The 18,688-nt window shown below is 45.7% G+C and overlaps 2 protein-coding genes across 3 annotated transcripts in view; both read left to right on the top strand.

Annotated features, from left to right (window-relative positions):
- LOC147628363 (uncharacterized) overlaps positions 1 to 18,466 on the top strand; it is a 34,339-nt gene extending 15,873 nt beyond the window's left edge. Inside the window, exons 2-5 of one of the 2 annotated variants that reach the window (XM_086813453.1) lie at positions 17,475 to 17,580; positions 17,821 to 17,969; positions 18,042 to 18,165; positions 18,212 to 18,466. In XM_086813453.1, coding sequence (XP_086669579.1) covers positions 17,475 to 17,580; positions 17,821 to 17,969; positions 18,042 to 18,146 — 360 coding nt within the window. In that variant the 3' untranslated portion in view covers positions 18,147 to 18,165; positions 18,212 to 18,466. Of the gene's footprint in view, positions 1 to 17,474; positions 17,581 to 17,820; positions 17,970 to 18,041 lie in introns of both variants that reach the window. The other variant, XM_086813452.1, reaches the window with a different exon arrangement.
- LOC147628364 (uncharacterized) lies at positions 1,442 to 3,311 on the top strand. The gene is made up of 2 exons (XM_086814161.1): positions 1,442 to 2,417; positions 2,452 to 3,311. Exon 1 carries the CDS (start codon positions 1,810 to 1,812, stop codon positions 2,251 to 2,253), a length of 444 nt encoding a protein of 147 aa, XP_086670287.1. The 5' UTR covers positions 1,442 to 1,809; the 3' UTR covers positions 2,254 to 2,417; positions 2,452 to 3,311.
- Positions 18,467 to 18,688: the final 222 nt, after the last annotated feature.

The raw sequence follows: 18,688 nt of genomic DNA, 5'->3' as shown, positions 1-18,688 counted from the left end.
TCAGCTACAGTTGAGCAGCATGACATTGATGTGGAGAAAGTCCTTAAGTTGCTGGAAAGCAACGAGCTCTATGTCAATGAAAAGAAGTCAGAATTTTATCTGTTCCAGGTACATTACTTGGGATATATAATCAGTGCCGACGGCATTCGACCTGATCCGGCTAAAGTGGCCGAGATTGTTAACTGGGAAGTACCTCAGACTGCTTATGACATTAGATCATTTGTGGGTATATGCCAGGCATATTCCACCCACATTGACAAGTTTTCTGATCTCTCGGCAGACCTCACCGATCTGCTAAAGGGAGTGAAAACAAGGAGGCAAAAGATTCGAATGACTCCACGAGCGCTGGAGGCATTCCAGAACCTCAAGGTGGCTTTGTCAGAAGCGCCTTGTTTAGCCCTTGCCTCATGGGACGAACCATTTCAGGTGATCACCGATGCGAGTAACATCGCAATTGGAGGTGTATTGCAACAGAATGGTCATCCAGTAGCTTACATGTCTCGTAAGTTACTGCCCGCCGAAAAGAATTACTCCGTCTACAATCGTGAACTCCTAGCAGTCATTCAGGCCTTGAAACATTGGAAACATTTCCTGTATGGCCGTGACTTCGAGGTCCGCACTGACCATCAGGCATTGCGCTGGATTCAGACAATGCCAAGTGCACAGTGGAGTGATCGACAACACCGCTGGAGTCAGATATTCCAGCAGTTTGGTGGCATGATTGAGTACCTTCCAGGAAAGGCCAATCCAGTGGCCGATGCTTTGAGCAGGAAGGGACAAGTATCTACGATTCAGACCACTAGACTAGACCTTGTTGGTACAGGACTAGAAGACATGAAGCACACGTACGCGGATTCCGAGGAATTCGGTACACAGTGGGAACAGGCATTGGATGCCACAGGACCATGCCATTTTCTGATACGCGATGGTTGGCTTTACTACAAAGGCCGACTGTGTGTCATGAAATCATTCTGGGCAGCTCTTCTCCATGATGCCCATGACGCCATTACAGGTGGTCATAGGGGCATGAATTCAACTCTGGAGAAATTAGAACGGCAATACTATTGGCCAAAGATGAGGCGTGATGTGTTTACATATGTACAACGTTGTGATATTTGTCAAAAGGTGAAAGCTCCTCGTGGAAAGAAGATAGGGTTGTTACAGCCTTTGCCAATTCCTGAGGGTCCTTTCCAAGACATTTCGATGGACTTTGTCACAAATCTGCCTCCCAGTCCGAGTAAGCGTAATACACAGTGTTTGACTATTGTTGACAGGTTCAGCAAATTTGTGATGCTTATTCCTTGCAGGGCCAATGTGACCGCCGAGGATGTTGCCCAGCTATTCATTCGGCATTGGTACCCGATTGGTGGGATTCCTAGGACCATAGTGTCAGACCGAGATGCCAAGTTTACCAGTCATTTTTGGAGGGCATTGTTTGATAATTTTGGTACTAAGTTGAATTTTTCCAGTGCATTCCACCCACAGACAGATGGCCAGACAGAGATATACAACCAGTTGGCCTTTGATGTGCTGAAGTGTTATGTCCACGATCAGCAAGGTAAGTGGGAATCGTTTCTGCCTTTAGTTCAAGCTGTTTTGAATGACTCTTTTTCTTCAGCTATTGGCAGGACTCCATATGAGGCAGCGTTTGGAAGGCCTTTCCAGTCGTTGTTAACCAGGACGTCGTCTTCAGTACCGGAGGCGAACAGAGTGACGGAGTCTTACCAAGAGATCCTAGAGTCCGTTAAAGACAGATTGGCTAAAGCGCAAGAGGCCTACACTCGACAGGCCAATAAAAACCGAAGGGACATGAAGTTTTCGGAAGGAGATTGGGTATATCTTCGGATTATGAAGCAAAGATTGAAGCAGGTGGGCAAGCGATGCCCAAAGTTGTCTTTCAGGAGCTTCGGACCTTTCCCCATCCGGAAAAAGATTAATGAGGTGTCTATGCAGTTAAAGCTACCTCCGAGTTGGACTATGCACGATGTATTTCATGTCAGTTGGTTAAAGCCATATGCAGGTCCACCCCCTTCAGAGGTCAAAGACGAAGCGGAACCAGACATCATTGATGAAGCAGAAGTAATGGTTCCAGAACAGATCCTTCTGCACCGTTTCAAGCATGGCTCAGGCCGAAGACTACGACAGTTCCTCACGAAGTTTCAAGACCGAGGAACTCATGAAGCGGTATGGCTCGACAAAGAATTTTTCGAAGATTATCCGGCTTTATTGACGGATTATTTGGAGGCTATGTAGCTTCCGTCAAGTTAAGCAGAAGGGGATGTCACGTGCATCCCGCACTTGGATGCCACGTAGACATTCTGTACAGAAGGTGCAGGACCTGGGATGGTGAACTGGTCCCATGTGAGCCCAGTCCGGGACGAGTCAGCCAGGGATCCATCTCAGTCGTCCGAGGTCAGGTGTGCATTGTCCTGCACATGAGTCCAAGGTCAGGTGTGCATTGTCCTGCACATGAAGCAGTGCCAGTCCGCGCTGTGAGTCTCCCTCTGGAATGATGTCAGATGTGCTGTGTATCTGGTTTGCAACTGGATGCCAGGCCTCTGTAGGCATGTAGTTTGCATGTAGAGATGGGGCCAGCCCATAGGGCTACCCCAGGGCAAGGTTTTGCATTGGCATATTTAGCATGGGCATGGGGGAGGTATAGAACCACCCCCAAGGGGCCAGGAGGGCCCAAGATATTGCCCACCAGCCAAGGCAAGGGCTGGAGGGGCTGTCGGCCAGCTCCAGAGCTTCTGGACAGGCAGCCGACAGAGATTAAAACCCTAGAACAGCAGGCGGCCAGGTGTGGGGGGCAGTCCCACACCTCTGCGCAGCATGTCCAGCAGCCAGGGTGCTGCCCAGAGTCATGCGCAGGCTGGACAGCCATCAAACAAGTGTGAAAACACTTTATTAAGTGTGTGGGTATTTTAATAAAAATACTCAGTCGTGGGCTGTCCTGAAGCCAGCCGACTGAATGAAGGGAGGGGTATAAATACCCCAGCCCATAATCCCATCATTTATCTCATAATTCACCAAGAGCATCAAGCATTCAAGGGCCAGGACAGCCAAGGGTTTGCTAAAGCTAAGGGGTGAAGGACTGAAGGTCAAGGGCAGGTTTTCCAGCCAAGAAAAGGTCAAGTACTTTGTATTTGTTTCAGATTTACATCATTCTAATAAAGCAAATACACCATCCGTGGTGGGGGCCCTACAGAGGGTAATTGGGACCCAATACTGTGTCCTTCTCCATCTCCCCCTTCTCTCTCTATTTTCTGCACATCGTCTTTCAGTTTTGTGCGTTAATTCCATCGCAAAAAGAGTGCTGTTTTCTGAGTTTTGAAGTACCGATCCTTCTCCGAAGCATCCGCATATTACACTAGCTTTCTCAAATCGCAAAAGAACCCAATCACTGTCATGTGCACACTGTGTATCTACCGTGTGCTACACGGACACAAGACTAGCTTCGAGGTTTGGGGAAGCTTGGAGCTAGGCAGGCTGATTGACGAGCTGAGTTAGGGATAGACTAACGGGCGGGCACCCAAGTATGGACGGGTGGGCGCCCAAGTGTGGACGCCCGATGACCGGCCAAGAGCCTATAAAAGGGTGGCCAAGGTTAGTCATTAGTCATATAGAGTCTCGCGTGATTTGTGAGAGCTCTATGGTCAGGAGCTTGGATCTAGTGCAGACGTACACCTGCTTCATGGAGCCGAGGCCGGCAGCAGTCTCGAGGCCCGCGAGGGTAGCTTTGTGGCGGTATGGGACGTCACAAGGTAGAGATTGGTCGGTACGTCCATCTAGTTAGCTCAGCTCGTGGCTCGGTGGGGACAGCCAAGTCTTGTGGGCTTGCCCACGGCTGTCGTGGTTGGGAGGTGAGTCATGCATGCACCCCCTTCTTGTTTGTTTGTTTGTTTTAGGTTTTGAGTCATGTACCAGGAGCGTTCCACGAGGAGATCCGGTGGGGATTTGACAGTAAAAATAAAAATAAAAATAGCACACAAGACTAGCTTTGAGGTTTGGGGAAGCTTGGAGCTAGGCAGGCTGATTGATGAGCTGAGTTAGGGATAGACTAACGGGCGGGCGTCCAAGTGTGGACGCCCGATGACCGGCCAAGAGCCTATAAAAGGGTGGCCAAGGTTAGTCATTAGTCATATAGAGTCTCGCGTGATTTGTGAGAGCTCTATGGTCAGGAGCTTGGATCTAGTGCAGACGTACACCTGCTTCATGGAGCCGAGGCCGGCAGCAGTCTTGAGGCCCGCGAGGGTAGCTTTGTGGCGGTATGGGACGTCACAAGGTAGAGATTGGTCGGTACGTCCATCTAGTTAGCTCAGCTCGTGGCTCGGTGGGGATAGCCAAGTCTTGTGGGCTTGCCCACGGCTGTCGTGGTTGGGAGGTGAGTCATGCCTGCACCCCCTTCTTGTTTGTTTGTTTGTTGTAGGTTTTGAGTCATGTACCAGGAGCGTTCCACGAGGAGATCCGGTGGGGATTTGACAATCACCCAATGCAACCTCTAATGCACGTCTGTGACGGTCTGCTGCTTTCTTTTGCTTTTGCTGAGTTTTCTGGAGTGCCAACTTAACCCTCTGATGATAAGCTTCATCCATGTTTTCCACATACTGGTCAGCCTCAAAGATCTTATCCTTTGTGTGCAAAATAGGTGGTACCTTCTTCCCTCCTTCCACAATCTCAAAAGGTGCCTTGCGGGTCGAGGTATGGACGGTGTTGTTATAAGCGAACTCCACCAAAGGAAGATACTTTTCCAATTGTTGCTTGTGCTCTGACACATAACACTTACGAAGATCTAACACCGTGGAATTAGCCTCTTCCGATTGACCATCTGTTTGTGGATGAAACGATGATGAAAACTTGAGAGTTGTACCCATGTTTTCAAACAACCCTCTCCAAAATAAACTTGTCATCCGTGGATCACGGTCACTAATGATAGACGAAGGCAAGCCATGATACTTGAAGATGTTCGCCATGAACAACTTCACCATATGATCAACTTTGATCGTCTTACACACGGGAATGAAATGAGCGTGCTTACTGAACCTGCATATGATAGTCCAAATGCCATCATTCCCCGTTTGTGTCCTCAAGAAATCTCTCTCAATCATGCGTGTAGTAGGCATGATACCTCTATGACCAGCATAAGGTGGAGCGTGACATTCCTCCATAACCTTTGGACGCATATCCTTTACCAAACATAAGGAGTTATCCTTCATAAGATAACCCACTTTGATCACATAAGAGGCATGTGAGTGACCAGCCATCAAATCAATCCATATATGGCAAAAATCAGCATCCAAATGATACAAATCTTGCATGGCAGATAAGTCCCCACTGAAACTACAGCCACATAAGGCCTCCTGGATAATGCATCTGCCACCACATTTTTCTTTCCCGAAGTATGTACAATCTGAAAATGAAACATGGAAAGAAAGTTTGCCATTCTCATCTGCTTCTCCGAAAGCTTTGTTTGAGAAAGAAAGTATCTCAAGCTTTGATGATCTGTCTTGATTACAAATTCAGCCCCAAGAAGATAATGTTTCCATATCCTTAAGGCATGAATTACAGCCAAGAGCTCTTTCTCATAGATATCCATATGAAGCTCGGCATTATGCAATCAACGACTCTCATATGCAACTGCATGACCTTCTTGATTTAGGACAACCCCTATACAATCGCCACAAGCATCACATTCCACTATGAATGACCTTTGCAAGTCGGGAACAATCAATACGGGTCCACATATGATAACATTCTTGAGTTGCAAGAAGGCATCCTGCTCCTTTGGGGTCCATTTAAAAGTGGCTTTCTTCTTCATGAGATCATGTAGAGGGGTGGCAATCATAGCAAAATGCCTTATGAAGCGCCTGTAATATGAACACAACCCCAGAAAACTACGTACTTGATGTACATTTTGCAACTCGGGCCAATTTCGAATGGTTTCAATCTTGGCAGGATCCATTCGTACACTATCCTTGGATACAATGTGGCTCAAATAGTGTATCTCTGAAAGAAAGAACTCACTTTTCTTGGCATTAATGAAGAGTTTATGCTTCCGCAACTCTTCAAACACTGTGGCCAAATGAGTTCTATGCTCTTACTCATTCTTGGAGAAAACCAAGATGTCATCAAAGAATACACCTGTGAATTTTCGATAGGGTCAGAATATCCTATCCATCATACGATTGAATGTGGCTGGGGCATTAGTGAGACCAAAAGGCATCACCAAAAATTCATACAATCCAAAAGCTGTCCTGAATGCAGTTTTGTGGACATCCTGTGTCACCAATTGGCCGACCATTTGGTCCATCGCCAGTTTTTGCGTCTCGTTCACTTGAGGCCAGGCCGGTGTCTCGTGTGAAGAGGCCAGTATTTTGCTGACATGGACGGGAGCCAGACTGGTGCCACCTGTGTGTTAGCAGGATGGTGTCGTATGGACGGGAGCCAGACCAGTGCCACCCGTGTATGACCTGGACTGTGTTCGACCCATGGGATTGTCACGCCATGGAAGAGCCAGTATTCGTGCCGTGTTTTACCTATGGGACTGTCACACCATAGGGAGACTCGTGCCTGGAACTGTGTCTTACCTATGGGACTGTCACTCCATAGGAAGACCAGGTTTTTATGTTTTATGTCGTGCCAGTTTTGTGCCGATAGATATTTTGTACTTGTTCCATGAACGGGAGATATGTCTATGTTACTATTTGCACATGCACACATATTTTGCATGTTTGAAACTGTTTTCGCATGACATGTATTTGTGTGTTTGCCTGCTTGACGTGTTACTTACTGAGCGGGGACGCCTGCCAGTGAGTCGTGAAGTCTGCTCTGTATTCTGACAAGTTTTGGTGCATGTGAACAGGTGGTAAGTATGTCGCACTTGTTGTTTTAATGTTTTATATTCTAACCCTTTATTTTATAAGGTTAGGTGTTCACATTTATTTAAAAGTGGGCACCCCCTTTGGGCACCCACTTAGGGGCCAAGGTGGGGAGCCCCACTTTAAGTGAGTGTGGGGGTGGGCATGGTCACCTACCCAAACTCCCCACCCACATGCATGCGTGGAAAACTCTAGTTGTAACTTCACCTTAATTTTTATTAAAAAAGCTCCCTTCTTCAAGCGTGATCACCATCCGCTTCGTGGAAAACCAGCTGCCGGCGATCATCTCTTCTGCGCATGTTATTCCACTAGCTATTACCTACGCTGCTGTTGGCTGCGATTGCACTACTTCAGGCGGCTGTACTTCCAGCCAGCACTGACTGCAGGCGGCTTTTCCCTCAGGCGAAAGTACACCAGCTGGCTGCGCTGCCTTCTACTCTGCGCTGGTGTTACCTGCAGGCTGCAAACTACTCTCTCTTTCCTCTCCAACAGGCGGCTGCCTACCCTGCACAACAGCTGCCACCTTTTGAGGGCTACGCTTCTATTCCTACAGCCAGCCGGCTCTTTGCAGCCAGGCGATTCTTACCTCCAGGGCGGCTGTTTCTGCTATTATATGGCGCCTGTCCACAGCAATCTACTTCTTCTCCAGCTGCTATACCCCTGTTGGTAGATGTACTACTGCAGCTAGGAGGCCATACTTTTCTACAGGCAGCTACTTCTCTCGACATGCTGTGCCTCTGAGTCTCTCTCAAGTAACTGCACACATGGGTATTGGATTTCTCTATCAACCATCTACAAGTAAGTGATTTTCAGATTTGAATAAAGTATTTTATGTTTAAATCTGATAAAGGATTCATCCCGCTCGGCCACACCCGTTCGGTGCCGGGTTGTCCAAGCTATATTGGCGAACCTCGGTCCAAAGGTGCTGAGGTCGGGAGAGCCAGGCGTTAGTACGAGAGCGCCTGTTTGTGCGTGGTCTCGGAACACCAGTGAGGCGCTCTCCGCGGAGTCCAGTGAAAGCACAGGACCGCAGAGATTGGACCACACTAGTGGTCGTTCTGCTTCGAGCTTCTACATCAAGTTTCGACATCGAGCATATTTGTTTGGTACTGTTTTCATATGTACATGGACATTATCTGGTTCCTGGAACCCATGGAGCATTGTATTCATTAAATACTCCCAATAAATATATCATATATTGAGGGGGGGTCGGCCCGTTCCGGCCCTAGTGCTGGTGTCCATCTTTCCATTTCATTTCATTTAATTTCAAGTTGTATTAAGTTGTCCATTTCAAATTTGTGGTTTTAAAGTTGTGCTATTAAGCGTGTGGGTGTCCAACGGAGTCTTTCCCACTTGACGGGATCGGTTTCATTGGTATCAGAGCACGGTTGTTTCCCTTACATATAGTGCACTTAGTACAAAGTAAAGAGTCTGACACAGACAACATGATGGTGGATCTTGCCAGCTCATCCATATCTTCCCATTCTTCAGCAGTAAGAGAAGTGGGCATTACACCCCTTTCTTTGATGGGCTTGTGCTGCTTCTTCTGGAGCAACACATTATAGCACTGGGTTTGCCAAATGTCATAATTATGTGAGCCTTCAAGCTTTTTGATGTGAAGCAATGAAGAGCTCTCACCTATGGTTGCCATAGTAATATGCAACCTTTGACACAGTCAATGCCTGACTCCCTGCAAGATGTGCAAACACTGCACCAAAGCACACAAAATGCTCACAGTTGTTCTCCCAAAGTTTATCTCCCACTGCGGAAGCACGAATGCAACTCTCCTCCCACTGAATGTGATAAAATCACCAAAATCTGGTTGCTGCAGATTTATGACAGCACCTTAGATGTGCTCTGTTCCCCTTCCAAAATATTGTATAACAGTACTAAGTGCTCACCAATGATGTACCAAATCTGTACCGGCAAGTACAGCAGCTGAAAATGAGCCTTTTCCTCACTCAAATCAATGTACAGCCATGCCAAAACTTGTACAAAGTTGTACCAAATCTGTACCAGCAAGTACAGTAGCAATAAATGCTCTCCTGGCTGTCCAAATGAGTGAAAATCAGACCTTGACAGTCCCTACCACTGCATACAACAGTCCCGGACATAAATTGGGCAAAAGCCCCTTGACTGCAAGTGGATTTTTGAGGGTTCAAGGCATAAAAGTCTTCCCTGCTGCTTTGCCAAGCTCAATAAGCACAGAATCTTGAAAAGCCCCTTGATTCAAGATCAATTTCTGATCATGAATGGTACATTAATACACATGAAAGGCATCCAGAGTCTTCACAATGCTTCCCCCTTGCCACATATACATCCAATACATAAAAGCCCCTTGATTTACTGGCACATTGAGTGCTTGACAGGCATCAACACATTGCCCAAAGCATCAAATGCCAGTGCCTGCATGCAAATCAACCCAATTGGCACAAAAGCCCTTTGATTTGCACTCCAATTTCTTGCAATTTAGCCCCGAATGTGAGATTGCTCACATCATACAGCATGTATGAATGCCCAATGGCACAATTACATCAAAAGCCCCAAATGTTGACATCCAATTTCCTGCCAATTAACCCGGAATGTGACCAATGTCACCCAATGTTGCCAATTGTGCTCAAATCTGAGCCATTAGGACCTGTACCTACTCAATTGATGATAATGGACAAACAAATCCCAAAATTGAAGCAAATACCTCAGTCAATTTCTGATTTCTGTTGCAGGAAGGGGGGGCGTCGTATTTGCTGACTCGTGTGCTGATGTTCACAAGCTGAAGATATCAAACCGGCCCAATCGCCTCAGGCCAACTAGACACGCTCTTGGCAGTCCCACTATGCGAATTGCAGATTCAGGCTCTAGCAAACTACACACGGCCACACTCGTGGGCGGGGTATCCTGGCGATGGACGAGTCCAACGCTACCTGTGGCAAGAGACTTGCATCTATTGGACTTGACAACACAGAGGCGGATGAGGAGGAGTTGCGCTATCAAGGTCGGCGACGATGGAACGGAGCCTCTGCCGCACGGTGCCCGACTCCTCCAGCTGCGCGTGTAAATGTGGCCTTTGCCACGTAAGCCTCAAAGTGGGCTCAGCGCCGCCCGTTGTGGTTGCAGCACCGTCTACTAGCTGGGCAGCGGTGGCTCTCCCCACACTAGTGCTGCCCGATGAGGCGGCAGATCACTGGGGCTGAGCGGACGAGCGGCAGGATTTCACAAGCAAACACAAGCAAGTCTGTCCAGAGCAGATTTCAAAGGTGCACACAGGTCCATCCACAGTAGCTCGAAGGCGGGCAGGTCCAGGTAGTCCGGCAGGCAATTCCCTCTAGGAGAGACCAGCTCTGATACCAGTTGAAGGAGCTCAAAAGCTTAGCTGTAGAGAGTTAGGGTTTCATGTGGGATACACACACAGAGAAGAAGGGAGAGAGAAAGAGAGAGAGAGAGAGAGAGATGTGGGGATAAGTCAACTCACAGGATGAGTGTGTGACTCCCGTGTCACACATGTATATTTACTCTAGTACACATAGTGCACTTAGTACATTAAAAGTACTAAGTGTACTATGTACTATAAAACTTATGGGCTAGTACACACTATAAGGGTGGGCATAATGCCTTTACCCCAACAGGGGACTCACGGGAGAGGATAGATCATATACTTGAGCACTTGTGAGTGGAGGGTTGAGCAATGAGAACTTGTGAGGATGGGGTTGGGGAGGGTCTCTCATATAGAATCTAGATAATAGGGAGAAGAGCCTAGAGCTAAGAGACTCAAGACTCAAGTCTCAAGCAAAGGCAACCAAAGGGTTTGGGCCTTAGCAAGTTGGCAAGGCAAGCAAGCAAGAGCCCCAAAAAACGCCCATCAAACAGCTCTCCAAACGGGTAGAAAATGACGGAAAACCGAGCAAAAAATGGCGGAAAAAACGAGCGAAAACGGTCACCTCTAAACCGGATCGAACTGAATCGAACCGAATCGTTCGAATCGAACTTTCCTGGCGGTTCACGAACTGGAGGTAACTATACTTGCAACATTCTAAATTTTTATGTTTTGGGTATAAGTTTTGCATCTATATTTATATTTTTAAGTATTTTTTAATGGACCATACCTCCACCGTATTTTTATTTTTAAAATTTAGCGTTGCATTTCGAGACCGTATTTGAACGTACTGTACCGAATTGAACTTTTCGTACCTGACAACTATGGTTGCTACCATGTGCTGGTGGAACAATAGAGAGTAGATGGTAGGGAAAATGGGCACTTGAGAGGGTAGTGTGGATTGCAAGTCTACATCGACAACCACTTGTTTGCAATACTGTATTCATATGCATTGGTATGGAAATCTGGTCAGAAATGCCCATGACACTATGTACTTGATTCTCCCAAGATTAATATACTTTATTTGAGGGAGGGGTCGGCCGTTCCGGCTCATTGCGTCTCTTGTTAATTCAGCAATTTACTTCTTGTATTTGAGCAAGTGTCCATCAAATCTTAGTGTATTTAAGTGTATTGATTAGCATTGTGTTCAACCAAGTTACAAACCGCCCAAGAGATCCGTTCTTTCGTAGGTCTTTGCCAAGCCTATATACACATGTTCATCAGTTTTACAACCTTGCAGCACCTCTCACCGACTTGTTCAAGGGGGTGAAAACTCGTAGACAAAAAGTTAGTTACAAGCAAGGCGCTTGATGCATTCCGTGCACTCCAGAAAGCAGCCTTAGAAGCGCCTATTTTGAAGTTGGCATCTTGAGACGAACCTTTCGAGGTCATTACCGATGCTAGCAATGTAGCCATAGGTGCAATTCTTCAACAAGACAATAGACGTGTGGCCTACTACAATAGAAAGTTGGATGTCGCTGAAAAGAATTATTTGGTTTATGACAAAGAGCTTTTGGGTGTGATCATAGCACTCAAACTTTGGAAGCCTTTTTTTAATGGACAGGTTTTCATAGTCAAAACAGACCACCAAGTACTTAAGTGGCTTCAGACCATGTCAAGTGCTCAGTGGAGTGATCGGTAACCCAGATGGAGTCAGATCTTCCAACAATTTGGAGGAATGATCGAGTACATCCTTGGTAAGCATAACCCAATTGCAGATGCTCTTAGTCAAAAGACTAGCATCCAGACCATGTAGGAGTCTACCATTCTCGAAATCACTGGGAAAGACTTAGATAGCATGAAAGATCAGTATGTCGATTCCCCTGAGTTTGGCACTCAATACAGTTTTGTCCTCAATTATAAGCTTGGTCGTTACTCAGTGCAGAACGGTTGGTTGTTCTACAACAATCGCCCTTGTGTCATTCGAGAAAAGCGAGTAGCTATTCTCCATGATACCCATGACTCCTTAGTTGGAGGACATAGAGGTATCAACAATATCCTCGAGATATTGCAACGATTCTTTTATTGACAAAAAATGAGACGTGATGTTTTTTCACATGTTCAAGCCTGTAAGATATGTCAAAAAGTTAAGGTTCCACATACGAAAAAGGCTGGGTTACTTTAACCTTTGCCTACCCTGCACGTACCTTTCATTGACATCTCTATGGACTTTGTAGGGCCTCTACTAGCATCCACCGGATCTCGTAACACTCAGTGTTTTACCATTTAGTAAGTTTTGCATGTCCATCCCATGCAAGCATACGACCACATTTGAGGACGTAGCCCATCTTTTTCTCAAGCATTGGTATCCCATTTGTGGTTTGCCTAGCATCATTACATCAGACATGGATTCCAAATTCACCTCACATTTTTGGAGGGCATTATTTGAGAACTTTGGGACCAAGTTACAGTTGTCTAGTACATTCCATCCATAGAGAGACGGCCAGACAGAAATCTATAACCAGTTGGTCTTTGATGTCATCCAATGTTGGACGTCCTGCGTATGAGGTAGCCTTTGGTCGCCATTTCTCTTCTTTTTTGATGAGAATGGTGTTTCCATCTCTTGAGGCTAACAAAACGACGGAAGCATTTTCTGAAATCATTGAGTCAGTTAAAGACCGCTTGACCAAAGCCCAGGAAGCTTATAGCAGACAGGTAAATAAGTCTAGACAAGATGTCCACTTCAAGGGAGGGGATTGAGTCTATTTGGTCTATTTGCGTATCATGAAACAGAGATTGAAACAAGTGGATAAACGTTGTCCCAAGCTTTCTTTCCATAGTTTTGGACCCTTTCCTATAGTTAAAAAGTTAAGAGATGTCTCCATGAAATTGAAGTTGCCTAACAGTTGGATGATGCATGATGTTTTCCATGTTTCTTGGCTAAAACAATATGTTGGACCAGAAGCTTTTGATGTTTCAGATGAATGGCAGCCAGATGTGGTGGACGAATCAGAGATCATTGAGCCTGAGCAAATCCGTCTTTATTGTTGAAAGCATGGTTCCGGTTAAAGACTCCGTCAGTTCTACACGAAGTTTCGAGATCGAGGTGCCCATGAAGCCGTATGGCTAGATGAGGAGTTCTTTCGAGAGTACCTCCAATTATTGGTGGACTACGTGGAAGCCATGAACCTGCCGCCAAGCTAAGCAGGAGGGAATGTCACATGCACTCTGCACTGGAGTGCATGGTGACAAGATGGCTCATCATCAGTGCTCCATTGTACAACAATAGAACCCTTTAGGATTTGATAATTGTCGTATGCCGTGACCCCATTGTAATCCATGTCAGGCACGAGTGATGTAGGTCATTCCTCAGCCTTAAAGAGTTAGTCAGTCAAAGTCAAGTCCCTTAACACACTTGGAGAGAATCATTCATGCATATAGAGTCGGTAGAAGCCTTAGGGTTTGCATCAGATCATGGTTGCATATTGCATATCATTCATCCCATATGCACATAGACCACATAGACCATTGCAGAAGCCTTGGAATATTATCCAGTAGTTTTATCATATCCAGTGTGACCATTTTTCCAGCATTATTACCATTATTCCATTATAGCAAGTCATGTAGCTTTAATGCTACAGTCGGTCAGCTTTACAGCGGGCCGACCAGCCCTCTTGCCTATATAAATAGCATCACTTGCATCATTCCATTCGTCTCATCATCATTGGAGTCAAGTGTTTCAGTCCTTCAGCACTAGGAGCATCAACGCTTGAGCATTCAGCCATACATCATCAAAACGCAGCATCATCAGCATTCAGCCAGAAGAAGCGCTATAGAATCTTGTGTTTTCAGCATACAAACAATTTTCAGCATTCATCCGTCATCTCGTTTTGCTACAGCCACTTGAGTGAAGGTAAAACACATCATCTACATTCATTCATAGTGCATATCACAGTCTAGAACAGTCCCAAACAGCCCCTTCTCTCAACCTCAGATTTGCAGCCTTCCTACATTCCATTGGAAGAGTACGATCGGTCATCATTAGTGCTTCTACAGCCGTGTACAGTTCAGCCCGACTCTTGGCCTTTCAAAGGTCTTGTGTTTGGCTTATCTATGGTCCCAAGTCAGTTCTTCATTCCGTCTCTTCAAAGATAATACAACAAATACTCCTAGCAATAGGAGGGGGCCCTTCAATGGGTGATTTGGGACCCAATAAGGTGTACAGATCTCTCTCTCTCTCTCTCTCTCTCTCTCTCTCATCTCTTAAAGTTTGAAGTGATAAAGTGGATTGCTAAAGACTCGCGAAACTCGGGATAAAGAAGGCGGTGTGAGACTTTGTGTGACAGGATCCTTCATTACGCATAATTCCGCTGCATGTTACACCAAGCCCTACAACAATCTCCTCTCAGTTTTTCAGATTGTGGAGAAAGGATATGGCGTCTACCCTGACAATTCCGTCCTTGAGATCATCGACACCAGCACCTGGCAGATTATTGCCACAGGTTTCCAGGAAGGCGGTCTTTATCGGTTGAAGAACTTTGGTGGCTCTTTGATCGAGTCCCAATCTCATTTGTTGTAACTTCTTCATAGCTATCATGCCTTGAAAGCTCATGTGGATACGGATTTGTGGCATGCTCGCTACGGGCATCTGAATTTTACTTCTCTGTAGTTAATGTCTTCTTAGCAAATGGTCAGAGGGTCTTCCACCACTAAAACACTCTCACCCCACTTGTGGCTTGTCTTCATGGCAAGCAACACCGAGATGCCTTTCCTCAAGAGGCTACTCACTGGGCTTCTCATATTCTGGGGCTCATTCATATGGACCTTTGCGGCTCTATGCGGACTACTAACCTAGAAGGAGCATGGTACTTTATGCTTATTCTCGATGATTACTCATGCAAAGTTTGGATTTATCTCTTGGTAGAAAAATCTCAAGCTTTTATGGCCTTCTTAGAGTGGGTGACTTTGGTTGGATTGCGACCACACAAAAGGTTCGACAAGTCCGCTCCGACAATGGAGGAGAATTCATCTTCAAAGTCTTCCATAATTTTTGCTCGCAAAAAGGTATAAAAGTCGTCAATTTTTCACACCTCACACTCCTCAGCAGAATGATGTGGTTGAATGTAAGAAGAGGACGGATCAGGAGATGGCCCATACCATGCTTTCTTCTTCTAATCTTCCTCTCTCTTTCTGGGGAGAAGCTGTGAGCACTATTGTTTACATCATCAACCGTTCTCCTACAAAGGCGGTATCTCATATCACTCTAGAGGAGGCTTTTACTGGACAGAAACCTTCTGTCTCTCATTTCAGGGTTTTCGGTTATGATGCCTGTGTTCATATCCTTGATTCTCACAGATCCAAATTTGATCCCAAGTCCAGGAAGTGTGAATTCCTTGGATATAGCTCTCATTCCAAAGCTTATAGATGATGGGATCCGGAGTCATGATCCTTGGTGATTTCTTGCGATTTTTACTTTGTTGAACCCTCAAATGATTCTCGCTCTCATGCCGAGCTTATCATCGAGGTCCCTCCTCCTTCCTCGGCCACTCCAACTCCACCACCAGCTTCTCCACCATCAACTTCTTTACCCCCTGCCTCTCCACCCCCACTTCCTCCTTCCCCGGCTTCTCCTCCTCCTCCTCCTCCTTCTCCTCCTGCTCCTATGCAATGGAGGATTGCTCCCAAGATTCCACGATGGCTGGAAACTAGTGTTCGTGATTCTTATCTCTCCGATATGGAACTTCATCAGCTTGTTGATTCTTCAGCACAATCTTTGATATGGACACGGAGATTACAACACATTCGTCATTCTTGTAACCTCGCCCTGATGAGTACAGTGATACAGTCATATGAGCCTACTACAACTAAAGAGCCTCTTGCTCTTTCTGAATGGTGGGTAGTCATTGAGGCCGAGATTGATTCCATTGAGAGGAATTATACATGGGAGCTTGTGGACCGGCCTCTGCATCGACAGGTTACTGGGGTCAAGTGGGTCTTTAAGACCAAGTTTCATGCTGATGGATCTTTGGACAAACACAAAGCTAGATTGGTTGCGAAAGGGTACTCTCAGATTGAGGGTGTGGATTATGAGGAAACTTTTGCTCCTACAGCCAGATACACCATCATCCGGATAGTTCTTGCTCTTTCTGCTCATGAGCATTGGCCGGTTTACTAAATGGATGTCAAGTCTGCCTTTCTTAATGGTGATTTACATGAGGAGGTGTATGTTGATAAGATCGATGCATTCTTTCTTTCCCTTGGCTTCTAGAGATGCTTTGCAGTCAGCAATCTCTCTGTCTTTGCTCAAAATGCTTTGATTTGTTTGATTGTCTTATATGTTGTTGATTTATGTTCACATCTTGCCAAGATTGAACAGTTATGGTCAGATTTAGCTTTCACCGATTTAGGACTTATTCACAACTTTCTTGAGATGGAGGTCTATCAGTCTTCTGATGGAGTGCTTCTTAGACGGTACAAATATTTGCAGCAGCTCGTGGAGACATTTGGGATGACCGAGTGCCGTCCAATTTCTTGTCTGATGGATCCTAACTCCAAGCTCTCCCGTGATGATCCCTCTCCCCTCTTTGAGGACAGTACACACTACCGGAGGCTTGTCGGTTCTCTTATTTATTTGACTTACACCAGGCCCGACATTTCTTACAGTGTTAGTGTTCTCAGTCAGTTTTCTTCCGCTCCTTGACATTCTCATTGGCAGGCCGCTTTGAGGTAGATGCTTTGCATTGGATGTCCGGATCTATAATATTCAGCCCCCCTTCTTGCTCGGGACGAATAACAGTCTCCCAAGCAACTCTGGCTTGAGTGTCAAAAGTACCATCCAGTCCTGACCAAAGGAAATTGCGGACCAATATCTGAACTGGCCAATACAACCACGGGAAAAGCTTTAGCATGAAGTCACAAGCAAAACTTGGTCAGCCACCAAAGCCCTGGAGGCTAAATTCAGCTTCTGAAATCCAGTTAAGAATCTTCTTTCTCTAAAATGTAAACCCTGAACTCTGAACCCAGTGCATCTACTTGTAGGAGGTATTATGCTATCTTTCTGCTTTTCACAGTTAGCCCTACTAAACTGTAAACCCTGAACTCTGAACCCAGTGCATCTACCGGTAGGAGGTATTATGCTATCTTTCTGCTTTTCACAGTTAGCCCTACTAAAATGTAAACCCTAAACTCTGAACCCAGTGCATCTACTTGTAAAAGAGGTATTATGCTAACTTTCTGCTCTCCACAGTTAGCTTGCTTGGCTGGACTGATTTCGCATTTGACCACAGGAGCCATGGTTGATATTGCTGCTCTGTTTTCATGCAATTGCACTCTTTACTGCCATCAAAACAAGGAAGAAGAACAACATCCAAACAGGAATTTTTTTCACAGCATGTAAGCATCCTTGCTTTGTCTGCTTGATGCCAAGAGTCTAAATTAAGAGCATCCTCGCCTTGGTTGTAAAAATCTGGTGACTTCAAATTAAAAGAAGTAAGGTCTTGAAGAGCCAGAGATGATTTTTTAGACCTGAGAAGAACCCTAAGGAATCACGATTCAGTATACTGCCTATTTTAGTTGATTGGTTTGCATATATCTGCGGCACAACATTTTATAGCTGCCATATTTTGTGTGCAGTATTGTGTGTTTACATGGCAGAGAGGTTGAATAGGTGGCTTTCACATAAGTGGACTGCATTTGCTCGTCAACCCTATTTTGATCACCAGGGGGTTTTCATGTCAACAGTTTGGTCAGGTCCACTGTTGCTCATATCATGTGTCATCTTGGTAAGTACCAACCTTTTGTAGGAAGTAAGGCCAAAAATCAATTTGAGTTCTGAGGGTTGAAGTGTTTTGCAGGTGAATGGCTTGTTGTCCTTGTCGACGCTAATCATAAAGTGGAAAAGAGCAGAGCTGAGGCACAGAGCTCGAATGGCAAGCCTTAAAGAGCACAAAATGGAATGACTCGGCGATTGTTGTGGAACCCTGTAGTGCCTCAAACCAAGGAAATCTTTTGCAATCCTGTTTAATTGTGGGCGTGCATGGCTGTTTAACTGTGTTTTGTGTTTACTAGCCAGTCTTGTTCTGGTCGCCCTAGAAATTCATGGTCTGGCAAGTGATTTAACAATGAAAGTAACAGAAGTGAAACCCTAACAGCGTTGCAGGTTAATGGCATGTTGTCTTAGTGGCATTTGATCTCACAACTAGACCTCCGGACCCGAACCCATTGGGTTTGCCTTGTTGACATGTTGACTTCAGTTTAAGGAAAAGCTATTGTTTTTTTATCAGGGCACTTAACTGAACATATGGATGTGCACACACGCCCTTATTCCTCCCACATCCCTTCCCCCCTTTCCTATTCCTTGTAACACTCCTTACCCTTCCTCCCTCAGGTTCCGCCTCCATGTGTTGCTTTCTTAGAGATGTTACGGTTATATGTATTTTTTTTGGTCAAATACCTCTTCCAAAAATCGAAGAGAAACTGAGGAGGGAGACCTTGCAACTAC

Source organism: Cibotium barometz, chromosome 19 (genome assembly GCF_041138505.1).
Source record: "Cibotium barometz isolate CiBa-2024 chromosome 19, ASM4113850v1, whole genome shotgun sequence".
Taxonomy (NCBI): domain Eukaryota; kingdom Viridiplantae; phylum Streptophyta; class Polypodiopsida; order Cyatheales; family Cibotiaceae; genus Cibotium; species Cibotium barometz.
This window is presented reverse-complemented; position numbering and strand designations above follow the sequence as displayed.